The following is a 20,980-nucleotide window of genomic DNA, read 5'->3' as shown; positions in this document are numbered from 1 at the left end:
TTAAGTCAATATTATCAATATTATCTTTAGCTCCCCCAAATCCCAAACGCTATTTGCGTCTATGGGCATATTATAAAAACCAGCGTATCATTTTTCATCATGCCTTCCGAGGTTGTTATAAAGTTATATTAGTTGCCTATTTTACTCCTTATTATTTTCATGTACTGATTTTTGACTGATTATTTTTATTATCATAATATTATATTCATAAATTCATGAGTCCATAAACCATGATCATAATTCATACTAAAAGCTATAACCTTTTAATTTTAATTATAGTAATAATAATATGACCAATCTTACAATACTAAATAGTGAAATTATAACTCTAGAGCATTACAAATAATAATAATAACAACAAATTTTTATAAATACTATTCGTCTATACCTAATTAACTCAAACATGAACTACTTTTCTTTAAAATTTTGTTTTTTATGTATACTGGTTGATTCAATTTTTGCACTTTTTCACCTAACAATTATTACTGACATTTAATAAAATTATCTATAAATTATGTATTGCAATCATTGCATGTATTTATGTAAGTTGTACTTTTTAGTTTTTACTAACATGGCTAAATGGCTTATTTTTTGTTAAAGATAATGACAAAGGAGTAAAATAGGCAACTATTATAACAATCTTGGATGGCTATGTTAACAATTTTATCGCCACTCTCGATATAATTTTATATTATAATCTCGTACAGACATCGTTCATAGTATTTGATAATATTCACAAAATATTAATGAGTACTTAATGACTTATTTTCAAATTTTACAAATTTCTTTAAAATTTTAACCATACCGCGGTCCGCGATGATAAAATATAATACCATCATTACAGATATTATATAGCTATACTAATATTAATATAATATAATTATATCTGTGGACTGTGATTATTACACACACATTCACGCCGTGTTATCAACGCATGGAGGTATAATAATATTGTGCACGGACGGTGTATACACCGACTTCTACAAGCTCCCCGTGAATTCCAGGTTCTTGTTGCTCGAGTTCCGGCATCATTGTCAGTGCTCATCGAATGTTGTGATAACGGAATTGAATGCATTCGATTGTGTACTGTGCAGTTGTAGTTGTGTAATATTGTGTGCACTGTGCATGTAGCATATTACAGTAATAGTATAATAACACGACACCCCCGCGTCACACCTGTCCGTTGTGGTACTCTCGTTGTTTAATTTAATCGTCCCGTTTGTCGTTAACGGATAGTGTATGTGCGTTGATTAATAGTTTTTTGATTAGTATTCGCCATCGTTTGTTGTCCGTCGTCGTGTCCTGCGCGCGTCTCTTTCCGTCCGAAAGCTGAATCGCATGGCCAACTATAAGTCTCCGAGTGTTGGGCGAAATGGACGCTGTCGTTAGGTTCACGGCCCCCGGTGCCTGCCGACCAACCGTTTTCGGCGTTTCTCTGTGAGTTCCACCCGCATTATCCCGTCGCTTCGACATGATGTCGTATGGACCGCGTCTTGCGGCACCGCCGTTAATGGCAGCAACGATGTTGTTGATTATGGTTAAATGTTCGGTTTCGTTTACCCACTCGTCGAGGCAACAGATCCAAGACGGTTCGATCAGCGACGACGCTACCGGTCACCACGGCCGGTGTGAGCCCATCACCATACCGTTTTGCATGGGCATAGCGTACAATGAAACAATCATGCCCAACATATTGGGCCAAATGCGTCAAGACGAAGCGGGCTTTGAAGTGCAACAGTACTATCCGCTGGTGAAAATCCAGTGTTCGCATGATCTGCAATTCTTTTTGTGCAGCGTTTTCGCTCCTGTGTGCACTATAATCGAGAAACCTATTCCACCCTGTCGGTCACTGTGCGTGTCGGCACGCAATGGCTGTGAGGCAATCATGAACCGTTTTCAAATTGAATGGCCCGATAATCTGGAATGTAATCAGTTCCCTGAAAATGGTCAACTCTGCGTCGGTGAGAATAATGTAACAAACCCTTCTCCAACACCACAGACTGGTTTAATAGAACAAAACGGAAAAGAATTAACAGCACCTGGATCTAGACACTTTTCAGGAGACCAAGGATATTCAAATAATCCTAACAGCTTTGATATTGGATTTGTTTGCCCACAACAATTTCGAATCGAGTCTAATAGTAACAAAAAAAGATCTGACAGGAGCAATCAAGTTTATACATTAAAAGTTGGCAATAAAAATGTAAAAGATTGTGGAGTACCGTGTGATGCATTCTGGAGTCTAGATCAAATGCACAAAGCCAGATCATGGGTGGCTTTGTGGTCCGTGTTGTGTGCTATATCCTGTTTGTTTACATCATTAACATTTGCCATTGATACACACCGTTTTCGATATCCAGAACGACCAATAATATTCTTGTCTTTATGTTATCTGATGGTTTCCATATCTTATCTGATTGGATATTTATCGGGAAATAACATTGCGTGCAACAAGCAAAATTTGATCACTCAAGGTACAGACGATAATGAATGGTGTACTGTACTATTTATGGTGTCGTATTTCTTTAGTACCGCATCTTCTGTATGGTGGGTTGTGTTGACTTTGACTTGGTTCCTTGCTGCGGGACTTAAATGGGGACATGAAGCTATTGAAGCAAATTCTCATTATTTCCATTTGGCGGCATGGACGGTTCCTGCTGCTAAAACAATTACAGTATTAGCTATGGGAAAAATTGAGGGTAAGTAAATGTTTCACATAATATAATTTTATATTAAGTATGCATATTAGGTACCTAGGTACCTAGGCTAATATATAGATACAATTTTACTATACAAACCTAATGTAACATGAAAAACAATATCTTGGTTGAAGACTTAAATCCTTCTTGATCAATGTAAAACGTAATATAATAAAATGTTTGTATAGATAGGTAGGTAGGAAGTCATTACGTTGTAGTGTTCTATATTTTTAAGACCAAGAATTCATTTTAAAATATCTTAAATAACCTTTACACTATTACACTATACCTCTATTTTTACTCATGATGTGCCTCATATATTTTAAAAATAATAACCTAATATAAATACAATTTCACAGTTATGTAAATATTGATTATTTATACTTCATTTTCCATGAAACATTGGTTTACACAAAAAAAAAAATTATGATTATTCAATGATGCTTATAATTTTGTTAAAATATGATTTAAATCACAAGTCGTGGACAATAGTTGCATCACAATTTCAAGTATTACAAATTATAATAACAAATTTTATAAAATAGATAAATATAAGATCATTTTATTACCTGTACAGATTTACATTAGATTAATTCACATCAGATTTAAATTTTACATTTGTCTGGTTATTCATGAAATTGTTTGAAAATTATTAAATTTTGTTTAAATATTTTAGGTGATGTCTTAACTGGCATCTGTTCAATGGCTGTTTGGAGTGATGATACGGCTGTGAGAAACATGGTGCTCATTCCTTTAGTAGTTTACCTGATTTTAGGTACAGCATTTTGGATGGCTGGATTTGTTTCTTTATGCCGCATTCGAAAAGTAATGAAACACGATGGTACTCGAGGTACTGACAAATTGGAAAAATTGATGATACGTATTGGCGTCTTTAGTGTTTTATACACAGTACCTGCTGTGGCTCAAATCTTATGTTTAGTTTATGAACATGTCAATCTCAGTTCATGGATTATTAGTTGGCATTCTACTCTTTGTCAAGATCCAAAGTATGCTCTGCCATGTCCTTCTCAACCTAATGACACAGGAAGAAAACCTAGCTTTGAGGTGTTTATAGCTAAATATTTTGTTTCATTATTAGTTGGTCTTACATCGAGTGTTTGGATTTGGTCTGGTAAAACTGTGAATAGTTGGCAAAAATTCTTGGCACGAATTCGACCTAATTCAGGTAAATCTGAAGCATATGTTTAATTAAATTTAAAGTTTGGTTTATTAATGTATCGACATATTTGTTTTTTAATTTAGATTTCTTACAGACTAATATATTTTATACTATTCACAGGACGTATATTAATTAGGGATGATTTGACACCACTTTTTGTTTATCTAATTAACTATTATATTGGTATTAAGTCCAATATTCTATGTACATATTAACATTGATTATAAATACTGTAGACTGCTCACTGGACGGTTTTTCAGCGGCATGAAATATTTACTGCCGCTAGATGGCGAGATAAAAAACTATTATCGATTACAATGGTACTGTCCACAACTAACCAGGCCCTGCACTCAAACCACGACCTCTCGTGTTAGTAATGAACAGTACCATTGTAATCGCTAGTAGTTTTTTCGTCTTGCCATCAACCGGCAGTAAATATTTCATGCCACTAAAAAACCGTCCATTGAACAATCTATAGTATTTTTAATCAATGATGTTAGTTATCAAAAGCGGCCACTCCTTAATTAATAAATAATTAGCATCACTAAATGTCATGTATATAATTATAATTTTGGTAGTAATTAAATGTATGTGTACATAAGAAATATAACAATCATTATTTAGGCTTATATAACAATATAATTAATAATTACTAAGTAGTAACAGTTATTCATATTTCTTAGCAATATAATAATTATTGATGTGAAGCTAGAATTATATTATTTTTTACATTTTATATGCCACTATTTCTACTACTATTATTTATGTAATGTTATGATTGTCTTTGATAATTTGTTACACATCTATATATATGTGTGTGTGTGTTTGTGTGTATTTTTATTCTATCAGTGTTGGCTAGGCCATATTGGCATTAATACTTATCATTACAGGTAGTTATGATATAACAATTTATTGTTTGAGTAGAATTAGGCATAAAGGCCTTGTGACTGGAGCCGTACTGACACTGTTTTCTTCAAAACTATTTTAATTATCTAAAAACAACTATACAACTATATTGTTACCAAAATCTGTCCTTTGAACAAACTTATTAAATAATTAATTTAAGTTAATATCAAGAACCAATAAAATAAGACATTTGATAATTTGTTTATCCATTAAGACAATTATGAACATTTCTTTGTTATAAAACTGCCATAATTTTAACATTAAGCTCATAAAACATAATTCCAATGTTTAATTTCTATGTCTTTTGTATTAATTAAACAAAAACCTCATTTGAATCTTTATATTTATATGTTTTGTTGCAATATTGTGTTTATCATTTTAAGTATAAAACATAGTTGTTATCATTATTACTTTTGCAATACTTTATGAACTTAAATCAAAATAATCTTTATATTTATATTTTTTACTGTCTACACTAATTATTTTGTTAAATGTACAATTCTTGTAGATTCTCGGTAACTTGAATGTTAATATATACATTTTTAAATAATTATTAGAAAGGACATTAACTGCGAACATTTTGAAATACAATTCACTGAGTTTTCTCCAAGTTTCAAATTATCGGGAATATACAATTTATTAACATAATTTTATTTTATATTTATAAATATATAATATATTAGTTACTATTGACTGCAATTAATATGATACTTAATTCTTATATTTATGTATACTTATAGATAAGACTTGAGCAATTTTTTATATCAATATTTCAAAACTGTGTTAAAACGATTTATTTTAAATCTTTTGTATGTAATTAAAATTTTCGTAAAATACGTTGAAATACATGGAAATCATTTTCGTACAAAAAAAAAAGTATTTTTATATTGTACCCTACTTCCTTAATATTTACTTTATGGAGCTGTAAAAAAAATTGTTCCAAATATAAACATTACTAATTATGTACACTGCAAAGTATTAAAAACATACTTAACAGGGCGGTACCCATACATTTGTTGTATCCGTCTTACACATGCACGACATAGCAAATTGTCGTTCACTAATTTCAATAGTGTGCTGTTAGTTTTGATACTACAGTGAATTTACCTATTATAAAACTTTTAGGTAAGAACTTTATCTGTGCTTAAGGCGTTGCCGATTTTTCGAAATTTTCATTTTCAAGCATGATATTGGTATGTAAAATATCAAAAATTAAAAATTCTCGTATCTTGCTTATATAAATATCGAATAAAAGCCCATGCTCAAGAACAGATAATGTTATTATCTAAAAAATTGATAATAGGTCAAATCACTCTAATATCAAAACTAACAGCACACTATTGAAACTAGTGAACAAAAATTTGCTATGTCGTACGTGTGTAAGACGGAGACAACAAATGCTTGAGTAGCATCCTCTTAATGTTTGCCCACTCACTTAGTCGCTCTAGACTTGGCCCACTCCAAATTTTCACCAATATTTAGCTTGTTAATTCCTATAATTTGCAAAATATTGATTGGGCTAACTCCACGTAGACCACTCATGTTGCTCTTTAATGTAAAAGTATATATTAAATGTTGATCGCATGATCACATGTTGCAAGTTCACAAAACCCATTTTTTGATGGTGAAGTTAGCCATCCTACTTCAATTATAATTTTTTAAATACAAATAAATTTTCAAAATATTAGACTAATTTAAAGTTGCTTAAAGGCATTTGATATTTTGTAATTATTTTAATTTTAGCTAAATGTTAAAAAATGTAATCACAGTGAAAAAGTCTATTATTTAATATAAGATTCCACATTAATTTTTTTTATATAAATTTAAAAATATTAAAATACTTAAGCAACATTTTATTGTTAAAAGTTCAAATTTTAACAAAATTCATGAGTATTTCAAAAATTTGCAGATTATTTGTGGTTGATAATGTATACAATCTGTTATTTTAATAGCTAAAGTTGAAAATTGAATAAGTGTAAGTTTTTTAATAGGTATTTCAGGTTCAAATTTTATCAAATTTGGATTCAATATTTAAACAAAAAAAAATTTTAGTTATTATTCTGTTGTTCAAATATTATTAATATGAAATTGAAAGTTTTTGCCACAGTGTAGGACAGTACAACATAATATTATGAAATAATCTTTAGCTTAGGTATTTAATGTTGTATAGAACAGGTCATAAATACGTCGTTATTAATTATTTGTGTAACTATACCTAATAATATTTTCTTATCAATCAACAAAATAACTTTGAAAACAGGATAACGATATTTCTTTTTATCTTTGGCATGATAAAATACTGCCCATGAATGTGAGCGTGCTTGTATTGTTTCCTTGTTTATAATTTGATATCATTTATAAAATAAGTGGGCATAAAATAGCCGACAATATTTTAGTTAAATTTTGTTGTTCAAAAAACTGTTTAGGTATTTTTTTAATGAAAATTAAATATATCAATGTTTATTCAATTATTTATTAAACAAATAATAAGACCTATAGAACCTATATTTAAAAAAAAAAAGAAAATACAAGAAATGGACAATCTAGATTTTCCAGTTTCAAACTGTTCTATACTTGTAGTCCAAATCAGCCAGAGTTAAAAAATCCTTAATCAAAACTGAAATAACTGAATAAAAATAATTGTAATGGCATTATTGATTTGGGCGATTAAGAGAGGAGAGATGGACCACGTTATCCTAAAGTCTGAATTTACTGTATTTTAAATAAATATAATTTACTGGACTACTGGAGAGAAAAACCATGTTAAAAAAGTTGTGATAATTTTATTTCTTATCTGTTACTGTTTCACTCATATTAAAATATAGTACATATAAATAAGCATTTTTAATTATTGTTAATATACAGATTATAACAGGAAAACTAGATGAAATAACTTTTTTTCTAATTGATATTTTTAATTTTTTTTAATTTATAATTTATAGTATTTAGTTCTACATGTATAATATAAAAAAAATTATTTTTATTTTTTAATATTGAAAATAATTAAAAATACCCAATTTGTAAATCTGATTATAAGAATAATTTTAATTGTAAAAACATTTATCTAAGTTAAGTAGTTTATTTTTTAGAATATTTTAAAATATCAATATTTTTTTGGGTAAATTAATTTAGAACGTAATAACTTTTTTCAAAATATTTTTTTCACAATTTATGTCATACGTTTAAATAGCGTATATTTTTATTGTCAGATCTTCCTGTACATACAGGGCCTGTATATACAGTGTAGGTCTGGGAATTTGGGAATTCTTTACAATTTGTGCACCCCCAAAAATATACGTCTAGTTGCGCCTATATGCGTATGTGGTATATCATTATTGACTTATTAGTCAAGTAACAACAGCTACAGAAATATATGAAATTATATATTATAAATAATACTAGGTGATTGTAAATATACATTATAGAAGCCTAGAACCATACTGCGGACTATTCCAATCTGTAGCAAATACAAAACACTTTTTTTAATACTGCTAATGATCCGTAACGGCCTGTAGTCAATAAATTCTGGTCCAAAATGCCATTCATTGATTTTCTGGTCGAACCATTCAGTAGTGAACTCATTATCCAGACCAAGTCCACCAACCAACAAAATTATCTATATGGTAAATTGTAATCGTACATTTTTCATTAACTGGGGTACCTACCTAATTTTTTTTCCTAGAATCCAACTTATGTTTTACCCAACGAATAACACATTTATATATTCCTACAACAATAAATTAACCCACAAACTAATTAGATTAGGTACATAATATACTATATAGGTAAGTCACTTAATTTTCCCTCCTCTAATACTAAAATATACCTAATAAGCAGTGCCGCAACTACCACCAGGGCAAGCAGGGCAAAGCCCTGCCAGAGGGCCCAAATTAATTTTTCAAAGGGGGCCCATAATGGGTGGATCCTATTATTATTTTTCCGGGTTTTTGATTTTGTAAAAATGTATTTTGAATTGAAATATTTTAAATATTAAATATTAAGGAGTTCATAATCGATAAGTAATAATGCGGTAAACATAGACCTTATGCTTAAATAATAATTTAGATTTTAGGCACAAACTATGAAAAGTCTGTGGTATAAGTATAAGGTCTTTGGCGGCAAATCAATTTCACAGATTTATTCTGTGATAAAAGATTAATGATGAAAAAATCACCGATCATCTTGGCGTTGGCTACACTGAATACTCAGTTTGTCTTATAAACCAAAGCATTATTCTGTGACCAAAGTAAGCACCACTAAAGTGCAAAATAAAAATAGAATAAAAATATCTCTTTTGTTTACATTTAGGTACCTACATACAAAATAATAATTCACCAATTATCTTCCGAACTAACCTTTATGGCTTATGCCTCTATGTGTTTTAAATTATTTCAAATTTATAATCACCAAGTTACTACTAGGTACTTTTAATTTTCACTTTTCATTGAATAGTTTGCATTGCTAATAAAAAAATACTTTTATTAATCATTGCTGTTAATACTTTAATACTTGACTTATAAGTTATTTTAATCATATTTACAATGTCAAAATATCTCAGTGGTTCAGCAAAAAGGAAAATGAGAATAAAAAAAGATGAAGAAATAAAGAAGTTGAGAGGTTCATTAAATATGTTTGTAGTAAAAAACAATTTGGATAATGCTGGTAAGTGGTAAATATATATTATTAAATACTGGGTGGTTGTTAAAATTCCTGAAGTTAAGATTTTCTTAAGACGAAGGTCGTTTACTAAAAACTTAGTTTACTATTTACACATTTACCTAGTAATAACATTACATTCTGCATACAACTGTAAATAATATGATGTGAATATGTGATATTTTTTTAAATATTTTAGTTGACAAGTGTGCCAAAAATGTAATTATTAAAACAAATAAAAATACTGATGTGGAATCGTCTGGGACTTGTGATGATACTGAGCCAGACATATTTGATAATCAAGGTAGGAACCTAAATTAAACTTTTCAAAATTATTAAAATTTAAAAATGTAAACTATACAAAAAACTATGAGGATAAACACATCATATTCAATAGGTAGAATAATTTATAATTATGTTGATATTTATTACTTAGTGATTTAAGTATAGTTTTAGCATACTTTTTTTGTTTATAATTTGCAATTTCCATTTGTTGTTTAATTTATTATATTGATATACCTATGTAGGTGCCTAAACTATAGTTGTTCACTTCTTCATAATATTATCATTATAAATTGTTATGAACATTTTAGTTTATTGTATTTTATAAAGTGATTTTTTTGCTTTTAGTCGATAACTTTTCCACCAACTTAATTAGTAAAATAAATGAAAATACTGATTTGGAATCGTCTGTGACTTGTGATGATACTGAGCCAGACATATTTGATAAACCAGGTAGGAACCTAAATTAAACTTTTCAAAATTATTAAAATGTAAAAATGTAAACTAGGTGAAAATGAAAATAATGAAGTAGAATCGTCTGACACTTGTGATGTTACTGAGTCAGGCATATTTGATAAACCAGGTAGGTAAAATATATTTCTCAAAATACCTATAGTTTTCTTAAAACTTAAACTAAACTGAATAAATTAATAATCATAATAATTACATCTATTTCAATTGATATTAAATGTAAAAAGATATTCATATAGCTGTTAAACAGTTTTGATATTCATTACCTATCTTATAATATGTATAGTAAATTTTGTTTTATTTATAGGTTTAGATTTAACAAATGATTATCCAACTGACCGTGGACATTTTAAAGAGTTTGATACTGTAAAATCTGATTTGAAGAGAAGTATTTTATTGCATGGACCATGTAAACCAACCAACATAGAATTTCCCTATAGCCCTGATGGAAAAGGCATCCTTAGACGTTTTTCAGCACAGTTTTATCACAAAACTACAAATACAGGACTATGTATACCCAGAATATGGTTATGCTATTCAGTCATTTTAGATTGTGCATACTGTGAAGTATGTTGGCTTTTCGCTGATAGGCAAAATAGAAATTTTAAAATAAATTGGATATTAGGAATTAATGATTGGCACCATATTGGAGAAAAAATTGGAGCACATGAAATTTCTCAACAACATATTCAAGCCACTGAAGTCCGAGTACGCTGGTTAAAAAACGAAACTATAGACAAACATATGGAAGATAAAATTATTAAAGAAGCTAGTTTTTGGAGAAATGTTTTAATTAGATTAGTCAAAATTATTTTATTTTTAACTGCGGGGAATACTGCTCTCCGAGGAAACGAAAACAGTAAAACTAAAATAAATAATACAGAAGGAAACTTTATCAGGACTGTAAGGCTAATGGCAGATTTTGATCCTGTTTTAAATAATCTATTGAATAATGAAAATAATAAAATAAAATACCTGAGTTGGAAAATTCAAAATGAATTAATTCATTTATTATCCTCAGAAGTATTAAATATATTAGCAAACGAAGTAAAAAGATCTAAATATTATTCAATAATAGTAGATTCGACACAAGATATAACAAAAATTGATCAATTGAGTGTTATACTGCGTTATGTTGTTTTAAACTATGAAACAAAATCATTTGAAGTAAAAGAATCTTTTTTTGGGTTTTTTGAATTAGAGAACCATGGCTCAAAGGATTATGAAAATCTTATTTATGATGTGTTGAAAAAGTACAATTTAGACATCCAAAATTGTCGTGGCCAGGGTTATGATGGTGCAGCAGTAATGAGTGGAGCTTATTCAGGAGTGCAACAAAGAATATCTTCTACCGTGTCGAATGCACATTATGTACATTGCTGCGCACATAACCTTAACTTGGTGATTTGTGATGCAGCCAAATCGACGCAAGTTGCAACTAACTTTTTTACAACATTACAAACTATATTCAATTTTTTTAGTTCTAGTTGTCCTAGATGGGCATCACTTGCATTTGGTGATGACACTGCCAAAACAATTAGACTTAAAGTATTAAAAAAAGTTTGTCCTACTCGCTGGGAGGCTAGGCATTCATCAGTATCAGCATTAAAACAAAGGTATATAGAAGTTATAAAATCATTAACATATATGAGTTTATCAAGTAGTAAAGTAGATGAAAAACATATGGCAATTTCAATTAAAAAAAAAATAGAATCTTTTGAATTTTTACTTATGTTATGTTTGTGGGAACGAGTATTGCGTCCTTTGCATGGTATCTCTAAACTTTTGCAGAAGCAAGACATTGACCTCCAGAAAGCATTAGATAGATTGACTGATGCCTATACTTGTATGCAGCAACTAAGGAATGACTATTGTAGTGTAGTTGAAAATGCAAGCAACCTGGCAATTAAATGGGGTATTCCAACTGATGACAAAGTGGTTCGCCAAAAAAAAGCAAGGTTGTTTTTTGATGAAGTAGATGGTGACAGACGAATGAATATCACACAAGATAATTTTAAAATAAAAGTATTTTTACCAGTTGTTGACACAATAATATGTCAACTTAAAGATCGATTTAAAGGTTTACATAACGTTTGTAGTATTTTCAATTTTTTGAAACCTCAAACACTTTTAGGACCAGATGAAATTACTATTAAAGGATCATATGACTTTATTCAAATGTATCAATCAGATATAAGTTCTGATTTAACAAGTCAACTGCTATCAATCAAAGAAATTATAAAAAATAAAAATTTGAATAGTATCCAAGCACTGGCCTCATTTATTCTCGAAAACGACTTTGCTACAAGTTACTCTGATGTATTAGGAGCATGTATAATTTATTTGACATTGCCAGTAACGGTTGCAACAGCAGAAAGGTCTTTTTCAAAACTTAAAATAATAAAAAGCTATTTAAGGAATTCAACTGGACAAGAACGACTGTCCAATATTTCAGTTTTAAATATCGAACAGCGTCGTACAAAAGAAATTGATATGGACAAAATATTAACAAATTTTTCAAATATGAAAGCAAGAAAAATGAAATTTGATTAAGTATGAATTAATATATTGTTAAGTTTATTAAAATTATTTAAATATATAACATAAAATATATAAATACAGATATCATTTCCACAGAAACATAGAATACAATAGTTTTACAAAATAATAATCATTTATCATACCTTTTAATTTTATCAAAAAAAAAAATTTCTAGCAGCATTTTATATTATTATGTACCCTCTATAGTTGTAGGGCCCGAAATTTAATTTTGCCCTGGGGCCCTAAATTACTAAGTTGCGGCACTGCTAATAAGTAATAACTATCAATTTTAGTTTGCATACATTTTCCGCTAATCGTACGGTAATTTCATTACTGGAGATGAGATTAATGACTATTGTTCAGATGTTAGGGTTAGAAACTCATCGAATTCAACCAATTCTCTAAGAACAAAAATATAACAATAATAAATACAATTTCTTTACAGAATCATAAGTAATAAGAAATATTTCATACGAAAAGTGTTGTTTAATATATATATAACTGAAGTTGTGGATAATTTGATACACTCATGTAAATCAGCCAACGCCTTTATTCGAAGACAGTTAGTAGTGCGCAGTAGTTTGGACTACGTTTGCAAATTTCGGCTATAGTAAACAAGTAGGTAATAAAAAGAGTATAGTAAATTACACCCCGAATTTTTCAATTTCTAAAATGGGTATATAGTAATTTACGCCCATTTCCCCTGGACGATTGTAAACTCTCCCGATGGTAAATTCTCCTGGGTATACTTCAGTACTAGATACCTGAGGGGTATATGTAAACTCTCCCGGGTTTAAAAAAGGTAGGTACATTTTACAGTCTCACTGACATAAAACATAAATATAAATTTTTAATAAATAATAGAAAAAAATTAAAATCAATTTCTTTAGCTGTAAATTATAATAATTTTGTTTGTACATAACTGTTGAGCTATAATAGACAAGATAAGAAGGAACTAATTATAAAATAAACATATTAGTTAAATTCAATAGGTATATTTAAATTAAATGTTTGTAATATAAACAAATAACAATAACATGTAATACTAGCGAAACTTGAAAATTTAATGCAACATTTCGCGTACATTTTTTCGATAGCAGTTCAAAAATATTTAAGATACAGTAGGTAGGCACAATTATTTTTAATATTTTTTATAATATTTAAAGTAAAAACGTTGACAAAATTCATCAAAATCCCAAAAATGTGCAAATTATTTTTCAGTTAGAAATTCGTAAAATTGTTCTGTTTTTAGCTAACATTAGAAATTTAATAGAAGATCCCAACAAGTTTTCTCCCTTTAACAAAAAGTTCTCCAGAAAGTAACAGTAATTTTTTATGAGCATTTGAATTAACATTTTTACAATATTTGATATTCAGGGTTTTTTTATTATTAAATTTAATTATTTATACTAGTATGCTAGAACGACACACCATCTCTGCTCAAAATCGTTTTTAGTATGCAATGGCCTCATAATTTATCATTGAATTAAAATCTAACACATTCATTCCATTATTCCAATGACATACTGGACAATAACCGGAATTGACAATATTTTTTTATGAGCGTTTGAAGTTCAAATTTTTTACATTGGATATTATTCACCCGTAAATTCACGATTTCTCATTGAACGAATTTCTTATTTGGTTGTGACTTATACAAAAACGAATAACTGTAAATACTTAAAATGTTTATATTACCATTTTCTAAACATTATGATATAGTTTTAAAAATATTTTGTCTCTTTTTGAGCTAGGTACCTATAAGTAGGTTTTTAACTAGGTAGTTAATATTTAAAAATGTATATAATATTTAATTTGTATAGCTAAAGATTGCAAACTTAACACAAAGTTTCCCGTAAATAGTTCATACTGTAATCAAAAAATATAAAAAATATTTTATAAATAACATTAGACATTTAAAATAAAAATTTAGACGAAATCAGGTATTTTAACAAAGAATAACGATTGTAGTTATTTTGTTGTACATTTGTTGTGTATTTTAAAAATATTTATCGTGTGTACTAAAACTTTTAAGATATATTATTATATTTAATACACACAATAATATTTTCAAATGCAATGTTTTCGGCAAAAAGTTATTCATCCTACTGTATTATTATTTACCTACTAATAGTAAAATAAATTACCTTTATAGAAATAATATCTTGCAATGTATTCTTAGTAATATATAGGCAGACCGTTTTCGCTAAAAACCGTTTTTGTACGCAATTATTTTTGATTCTGAGCGGAGCGATGAATATATTGATTTTACAATAATGTGTTTTAGATTCTGAATGGAACGATGAATGTATTGATTTTACAATGATGTGTGTTTTTTTTTTATTTTTTTTTGTGTCTGTGTATAAGATAAGTCGTCGAAATAATGATTGGATTTTCAACTTCAGTAAAAATATAAAAACACAGTTTTTTTAGAGTTCTATTATTTTCAAATTACATATTAAATAACCAAGAATGATTTTAGTTACTTTGTTGTAGTTTTATAATATTAATTCAACTTACCGGCTACCGTATTAATAATAATAGTAATAACAATATAAATATAATATAAAATAAACACACTGACAAACCATCACCGCTCAGAATCGTTTTTCGTATACAATTATCAATATTGATCTTATATCATTGAATTAAAATTTAATACTATCCATTATACAGTGACCCACTGACCCACTAGTAACCTATTATACAGCAGAGCGACATCCATTTGCCCACCTTTTTTGGATTCTGAAATCTGAACGGAGCGATGAATGTATTGATTTTACAATGATGTGGTGTTTTTTTTGTGTGTCCGTCATCACGGTTTGGGACAGTAAATTTGATTCGATTTTCTTCAACAGTATCTTGTTCGATGGGAAAGTGATTCTAGTTGGTGCATTCGGGAAGTCAAATTTTAAAATTCTCAATAGTTTTCAAACGCACCGGGAAAAACAATATAAAAATTAAGGAAAAACGGGAATTTTTACGCAAAATCGATTTTTGTTTTTGATGTAACTCTAAAACAAATGAACGTATACACATGACATTTTCACTGGTCATTTATATTAGCATTTTCTATACACGATAAAATTTTCAAAATATTTTGATTTGTTTTGAACTAATTAGGAACATTTTCAGTTTCCAATTTTATTAGTCTTTTTTTCTAAGGATGTCAATAAAACTTTATTTGTATGGTAAAAAAGTTTGAAAATTTAATACAAGGCTCCTACTTTATTGTTACAATGATATTTGAAAAATATTAAAAATCCTTAGTCACAGTTTTTTTTTATAAACATTTAAAGTTAAAAAATTGACAAAATATGGAAAAATCACGAAAATTACCAAATTATTTTAAATTAAAAATTCATAAAAATTTTTCTTTTTAAATCTAAGATTTTAAAATGTAATACAAGATTCCAAATTATAAGATTATCTACCTTTATTAAAAAAAAATGTCTATAAGAGAGTCAAATTAAATTTTTAGGAGCGTTTGAAGTTCATATTTTCACAATATTGGATTTTCACTCGATTTCTCATGTAGCGGTTTTGTTATTTTATTGTTATTCAATAACGATTTTCTCATTTTGTTGTAATTAAACGTATGACTGTAGATACATGAAAATTTTACTGAATGTTTATGTTTTCATTTGCTATACACCATCAAATTTTAAAAATATTTTGACTTTTTTTGAGCTGCTTATGGACATTGTCAGTTTTCACTTTTTTTTGTTTTTTTTCCTATAAATATGAATAAAATTTTATTTGTTGGGTAAAAAAGCGTGAAAAATTAATGCAAGGCTCCTGATATATTTTTACAATAGCAGTTGAAAAATATTAAAAATACATAGGCACAATTTTTTTTTATAATGATTTAAAGTTTAAATTTTGACAAAATGTATCAAATTTAAAATTTAATATTTATTTTGTAGGTAAAAATTTATAAAATTTTCAAATTTTATAGCTAACGATTGAAAATTTAAAACAAGATTCCACGTAAATAGGTTATTTATAAATTACTTTATTTACAATAATGACTGACCGTTTTCGCTTGGAATCGTTTTTCTTATACAATTATATTATATCATTGAATTCAAATTTAACACCATCCATTACAGTGATCCACTTGTAACCTATTATACAGCAGAGTGACATCCACTAACGCACTTTCTTTACTTTGGACTTTGGAGTTTCACAACTAGATCTAATTTCTTCTAGAAACCATTCTTGAAGTTAAATATGCAGTTTTTCACTATAATATTATATGACTTTGGACAAAATAAAAATCATTGTAAAACCGACATCTACATGCATGATGCATCACACCGCTCAGAATCTAGTATTATGTTTTTGAAATCTCTGTCCATAAATATTAATTAGGTAGGTACAATACAACTATAACGTATATTTAAGTATTAGCCTCTGATCCGGTTTGGTCACTCGTCAATGTCTACTGCAGACGACTAAAGTCGGTACAGTCCCCCCTCCGAATACATTACATTAGCCAAGTATAATAAGTTCACTAGAAGAATCTTATATCGTTCATTGCATTATATATAATTTAGGAAATGTGTGCTCAGACAAAAGAAAAAAACTTTTTACATTTTTTACGTCATGCATAGGTACACTGGTAATATAATATTTGAATGATTGTGAACTGTTTAAAAACTTGAAAAAAAAGTTAAAGCTTATTACTTTTTTTTATTCTTGTTAAAGAATACTTGTTTTAAATCAAATAACATGTTCTGTTTATGAAGTATAACAAAATATTAACATTTTTATTATTATATTGCTTACAGAAATACACATAATATTATATTATGCACAATGATTTCAATGTGTTCGACTTTGTTTGATTATTACCTTAGTTAAAACTTTTGTACTTCAATACCTATTATTATAAATATTTTATGCTACTAATTATAATTGTATAAAACTATAAAATATATTATGTAAGTAGGTAGGTACATTTTTTTGTGGTAGGTACGAGGACGGTATTGTTGACTGCAATAGATCCACAGCAGAGAACCGCTGATTAAAGTTCAGATGTCCAGTGTTCACAACTTAGATCACATACTTATATATGATCTAAGGTTCACAAGGATATTTACTATCTAGTGCAGTGGTTTTCAAAATACTTAATAGGGGAATAAATACAACAAGCTATAGTATAATGTATAGTACCTATAGTCTAGTGACTATAATAAATACCTTCGTATGCATAGGTACTAATATTTTTCAACAAATTTAATATGATATTTAATGACAAATATCTTATTAAATTAATTAAAAAAAATCACCACTTTTTTATATTTGTATTATTATTATTATATCACTGGTATGATTGTATAATAATACAATCATACATTCATACCATGCAATGATAATTAAACCGGTTCATCTTACTAATGCTGAAAGTGAATAATCGTGAGCATTAAAAAGTGTGTTCTGATTGACTAAAATAAATTGTTATCTAGGTACTTATTATAATATTTTAATATTACATTACATTACTTATTAGGTAAGTATTTGTAATAATTTTCACGCCAATAGAATATTAGGTGAGATATCAATGGATTTTATTATATGATTACAATTGTTATTTAAAGATAATTAACAATATACTTAATTAAATTTTATTGAAAATATAATAATTTACGCGTTAGATAAATTAAATTACAAAAAGCCGGAAACAGGTGTTGAACGCTAACATTTGAATTCAGTTACACTAATCACTACAGTTGTACTAGTGTACTACACTCGCGATTCATTTCGTAACAGAATAGTCCGTTAGGATAAGTATGTTTGGATATTAAATTATAAAGTAATGGATAATGATAAATCATCATTTCATTATAAAAAATATTTTGAGTGAAGCTAAACCATTGATGTCATTTCTTTAACAATTTTCAGTGGTTGTAAAGAAAAGCTATTGTGAATATCGAATAATGACCACTTCAAAACGCCATTCAGACACGATATTTTTCGTTCTTATAAAATGTGCTTATACATGTCATTTTTTAAACACACATACTCGAAAAAGTATTCGCAGAAAATATTTTAATGATTTCAATAAAAAAAAAAACAGTAAATATCTATCTTTATAAATATATATTTATAAATACATTGAGACTTAAATGAGATTAAGATTTATTTAAGACTAATTTTTATAATTTTCTATTAACTATTTTGAAATGTTAAGCTTATGTATTTTTTGTTACTTAATTGTTACTTAATTAACTATATAGTTAAACTTGAATTAGTGTATGACAAAATAACGGCAGCCTATATATTATATTATTAATTGTTTCCTCAAAAGTATTTTTTCTGATAGGAAAGTAAATCTAGTCAAAAGTAAAAATTTCTCAGTAGTTTTCAAAAGCGCCGTAAAAATTGAAGAAAAATAAAGGAAAAACCGTCATTTTTACGAAAAATCGGTGTTTGAAAAAATTGATTTTGGTTTTTGGACATAACATTCTGACTGAATGTTAGCATTTTATTAGCATTTTCAATACACCCTAACATTTTCAAAATATTTTGACTTGTTTTGAGAGGTCCGTCAGCCTCCTGGCACCCCGAAAGTGAAATTTCGTACTTTTTTTTCTTTAGATAACTAGTAACCAATTTATTATAATTTATAACGCATGATTAGGAATTTGTAACACAAAATGTCACCCTTGAATTGACATTCCAGTGCTAGGGGTGCTGAGCCACATTGTTTTGAGCTGTTTAAAGACATTTTCAGTTAGCAAATTTTTTTGTTTTTATTTAAATTTATATCTATACAATATTATTTGTTGGGTCAAAAAACTTGATAGTTTAATAAAAGGCTCCTAATATTTGGTTCAAAAGCAGTTAATTTTTTAAAAATTCGTAGTGACAAAATACGTAAACACCACGAAAATGTGCAAACTATTTGAGTTAGAAATTCATAAACATTATTTTTCTTTTTAAATCAAAAGTTTGAAAATTTAATACTAAATTTCTCATAAATTTGTCTACTTTTATCAAAAAAAAAAAAATGTGCACCAGAAACTAAAATTAAATTTTTACAATATTGGATATTCATTCGATTTCTCGTAGGTATAGTGATTTTCTTATTTTGTTATAATTCAAAAACGAACAACTTTAGATACATGGAAATTTCACTGAATGTTTATATTTCCATTTTCTATATACTATATTTTCATTATATCAATTTCTATACTTGATAACATTTTCAAAATATTTTGACTTGTTTTGAGCTGTTTACGGACATTTTCAATTTTTTAGTATTTTGTTCTATAAATATCAATAAAATTTTATTTGTTGGTTAAAAAGTTTAATACAAAGCTTCTGATATATTGTTACAATAGCAGTTGAAAAATATTAAAAACAATTACTTTATAACCATTTAAAGTTCAAATTTTGACTACATTTCTCAAAATCTTGATAATTATCAATTATTGTAATTAAAAAATTATAAAATGGTACATTTTAATAACTAGTTGTTTATTTACACAATTATTTTTTACAGATAATTTAAATTCAAATTTGGACGAAATTACACATTAAAACGAATAACGATTTTAGTTATTTTTTCGTAATATTATTGTAATAATAAATATAATATTTTGTATTATTATTCGTCGATATATAACAATTTAAAGAATAGGTATATATTATTATATTTTATACACACAATGACATTTTCAAATGTAATTTTTTTGAAAGAAATGAATGTAACCTACTGTAGTAGATACTACTAATACTAAAATTAATTACTTTAAGCACAATTATATCTAATTGATAATATTATAGGCTCAGATCAGGTCTTCGCTCAGAATCGATTTTCGTATACAATGATGTATTATAACATGATGGTGTAGGTAAATAGCTGAAAATGAATATTAATATTTTGAAAATATGATTGTATATAGCAATTAGCACCCATACATGGTTTCAAAAAATTCAAATTTCTACATATAATATTTTTTAAATTACAACAAAATAACTAAAAAAGTTTTTTTTTTTGTTTAAAATTTCAGCTTGAAATGTCTACCTATCTAATAAATATGTGAATTTTTTAGATTTTTAATGTTTCTGTCAGAACAAGTTATGTGGTATCTTGTATTAAATTGTTAAGCCTTAGTTATTAAAATTGAAAATTTCATAGATTGTCAACTACAAAATAATTTTTATGAGTGTGAAGTTCGAATTCTGACAAAATTCGTCAAAATCACGAAAATTTGCTAATTATTTTGAGCTATAA

At 27.7% G+C, this 20,980-nt stretch overlaps 2 protein-coding genes across 2 annotated transcripts; both read left to right on the top strand.

Annotated features, from left to right (window-relative positions):
- Positions 1-1,053: 1,053 nt before the first annotated feature.
- LOC132935288 (frizzled-2-like) lies at positions 1,054-4,206 on the top strand. The gene is made up of 2 exons (XM_061001783.1): positions 1,054-2,699; positions 3,376-4,206. The coding sequence occupies exons 1-2, from the start codon at positions 1,472-1,474 to the stop codon at positions 3,906-3,908; spliced, it is 1,761 nt and encodes a 586-aa protein (XP_060857766.1). The 5' UTR covers positions 1,054-1,471; the 3' UTR covers positions 3,909-4,206.
- A 4,426-nt stretch (positions 4,207-8,632) lies between these two features.
- Positions 8,633-12,934, top strand: LOC132934927 (zinc finger MYM-type protein 1-like). Its single transcript, XM_061001347.1, has 5 exons — positions 8,633-9,447; positions 9,641-9,745; positions 10,072-10,176; positions 10,232-10,306; positions 10,502-12,934. The coding sequence occupies exons 1-5, from the start codon at positions 9,327-9,329 to the stop codon at positions 12,745-12,747; spliced, it is 2,652 nt and encodes an 883-aa protein (XP_060857330.1). The 5' UTR covers positions 8,633-9,326; the 3' UTR covers positions 12,748-12,934.
- The last annotated feature ends 8,046 nt before the right edge of the window (positions 12,935-20,980 follow it).

The sequence above is a fragment of the Metopolophium dirhodum genome, chromosome 1 (genome assembly GCF_019925205.1).
Source record: "Metopolophium dirhodum isolate CAU chromosome 1, ASM1992520v1, whole genome shotgun sequence".
In the NCBI taxonomy this organism is placed as follows: Eukaryota; Metazoa; Arthropoda; class Insecta; order Hemiptera; family Aphididae; genus Metopolophium; species Metopolophium dirhodum.
The sequence above is the reverse complement of the archived record's forward strand: the minus strand, read 5'-3'. Positions and strand labels throughout refer to the sequence as shown.

Bases quoted from the DNA above. Each gene is read 5' to 3' on its own strand.
- LOC132935288 (XM_061001783.1), top strand. From the start codon at position 1,472: ATGATGTCGTATGGACCGCGTCTTGCGGCACCGCCGTTAATGGCAGCA. The intron at 2,700-3,375 runs GTAAGTAAATGT...TAAATATTTTAG, and splicing joins AGCTATGGGAAAAATTGAGG to GTGATGTCTTAACTGGCATC.
- LOC132934927 (XM_061001347.1), top strand. From the start codon at position 9,327: ATGTCAAAATATCTCAGTGGTTCAGCAAAAAGGAAAATGAGAATAAAA. The intron at 9,448-9,640 runs GTAAGTGGTAAA...TAAATATTTTAG, and splicing joins AAACAATTTGGATAATGCTG to TTGACAAGTGTGCCAAAAAT. The intron at 9,746-10,071 runs GTAGGAACCTAA...TTTTGCTTTTAG, and splicing joins AGACATATTTGATAATCAAG to TCGATAACTTTTCCACCAAC.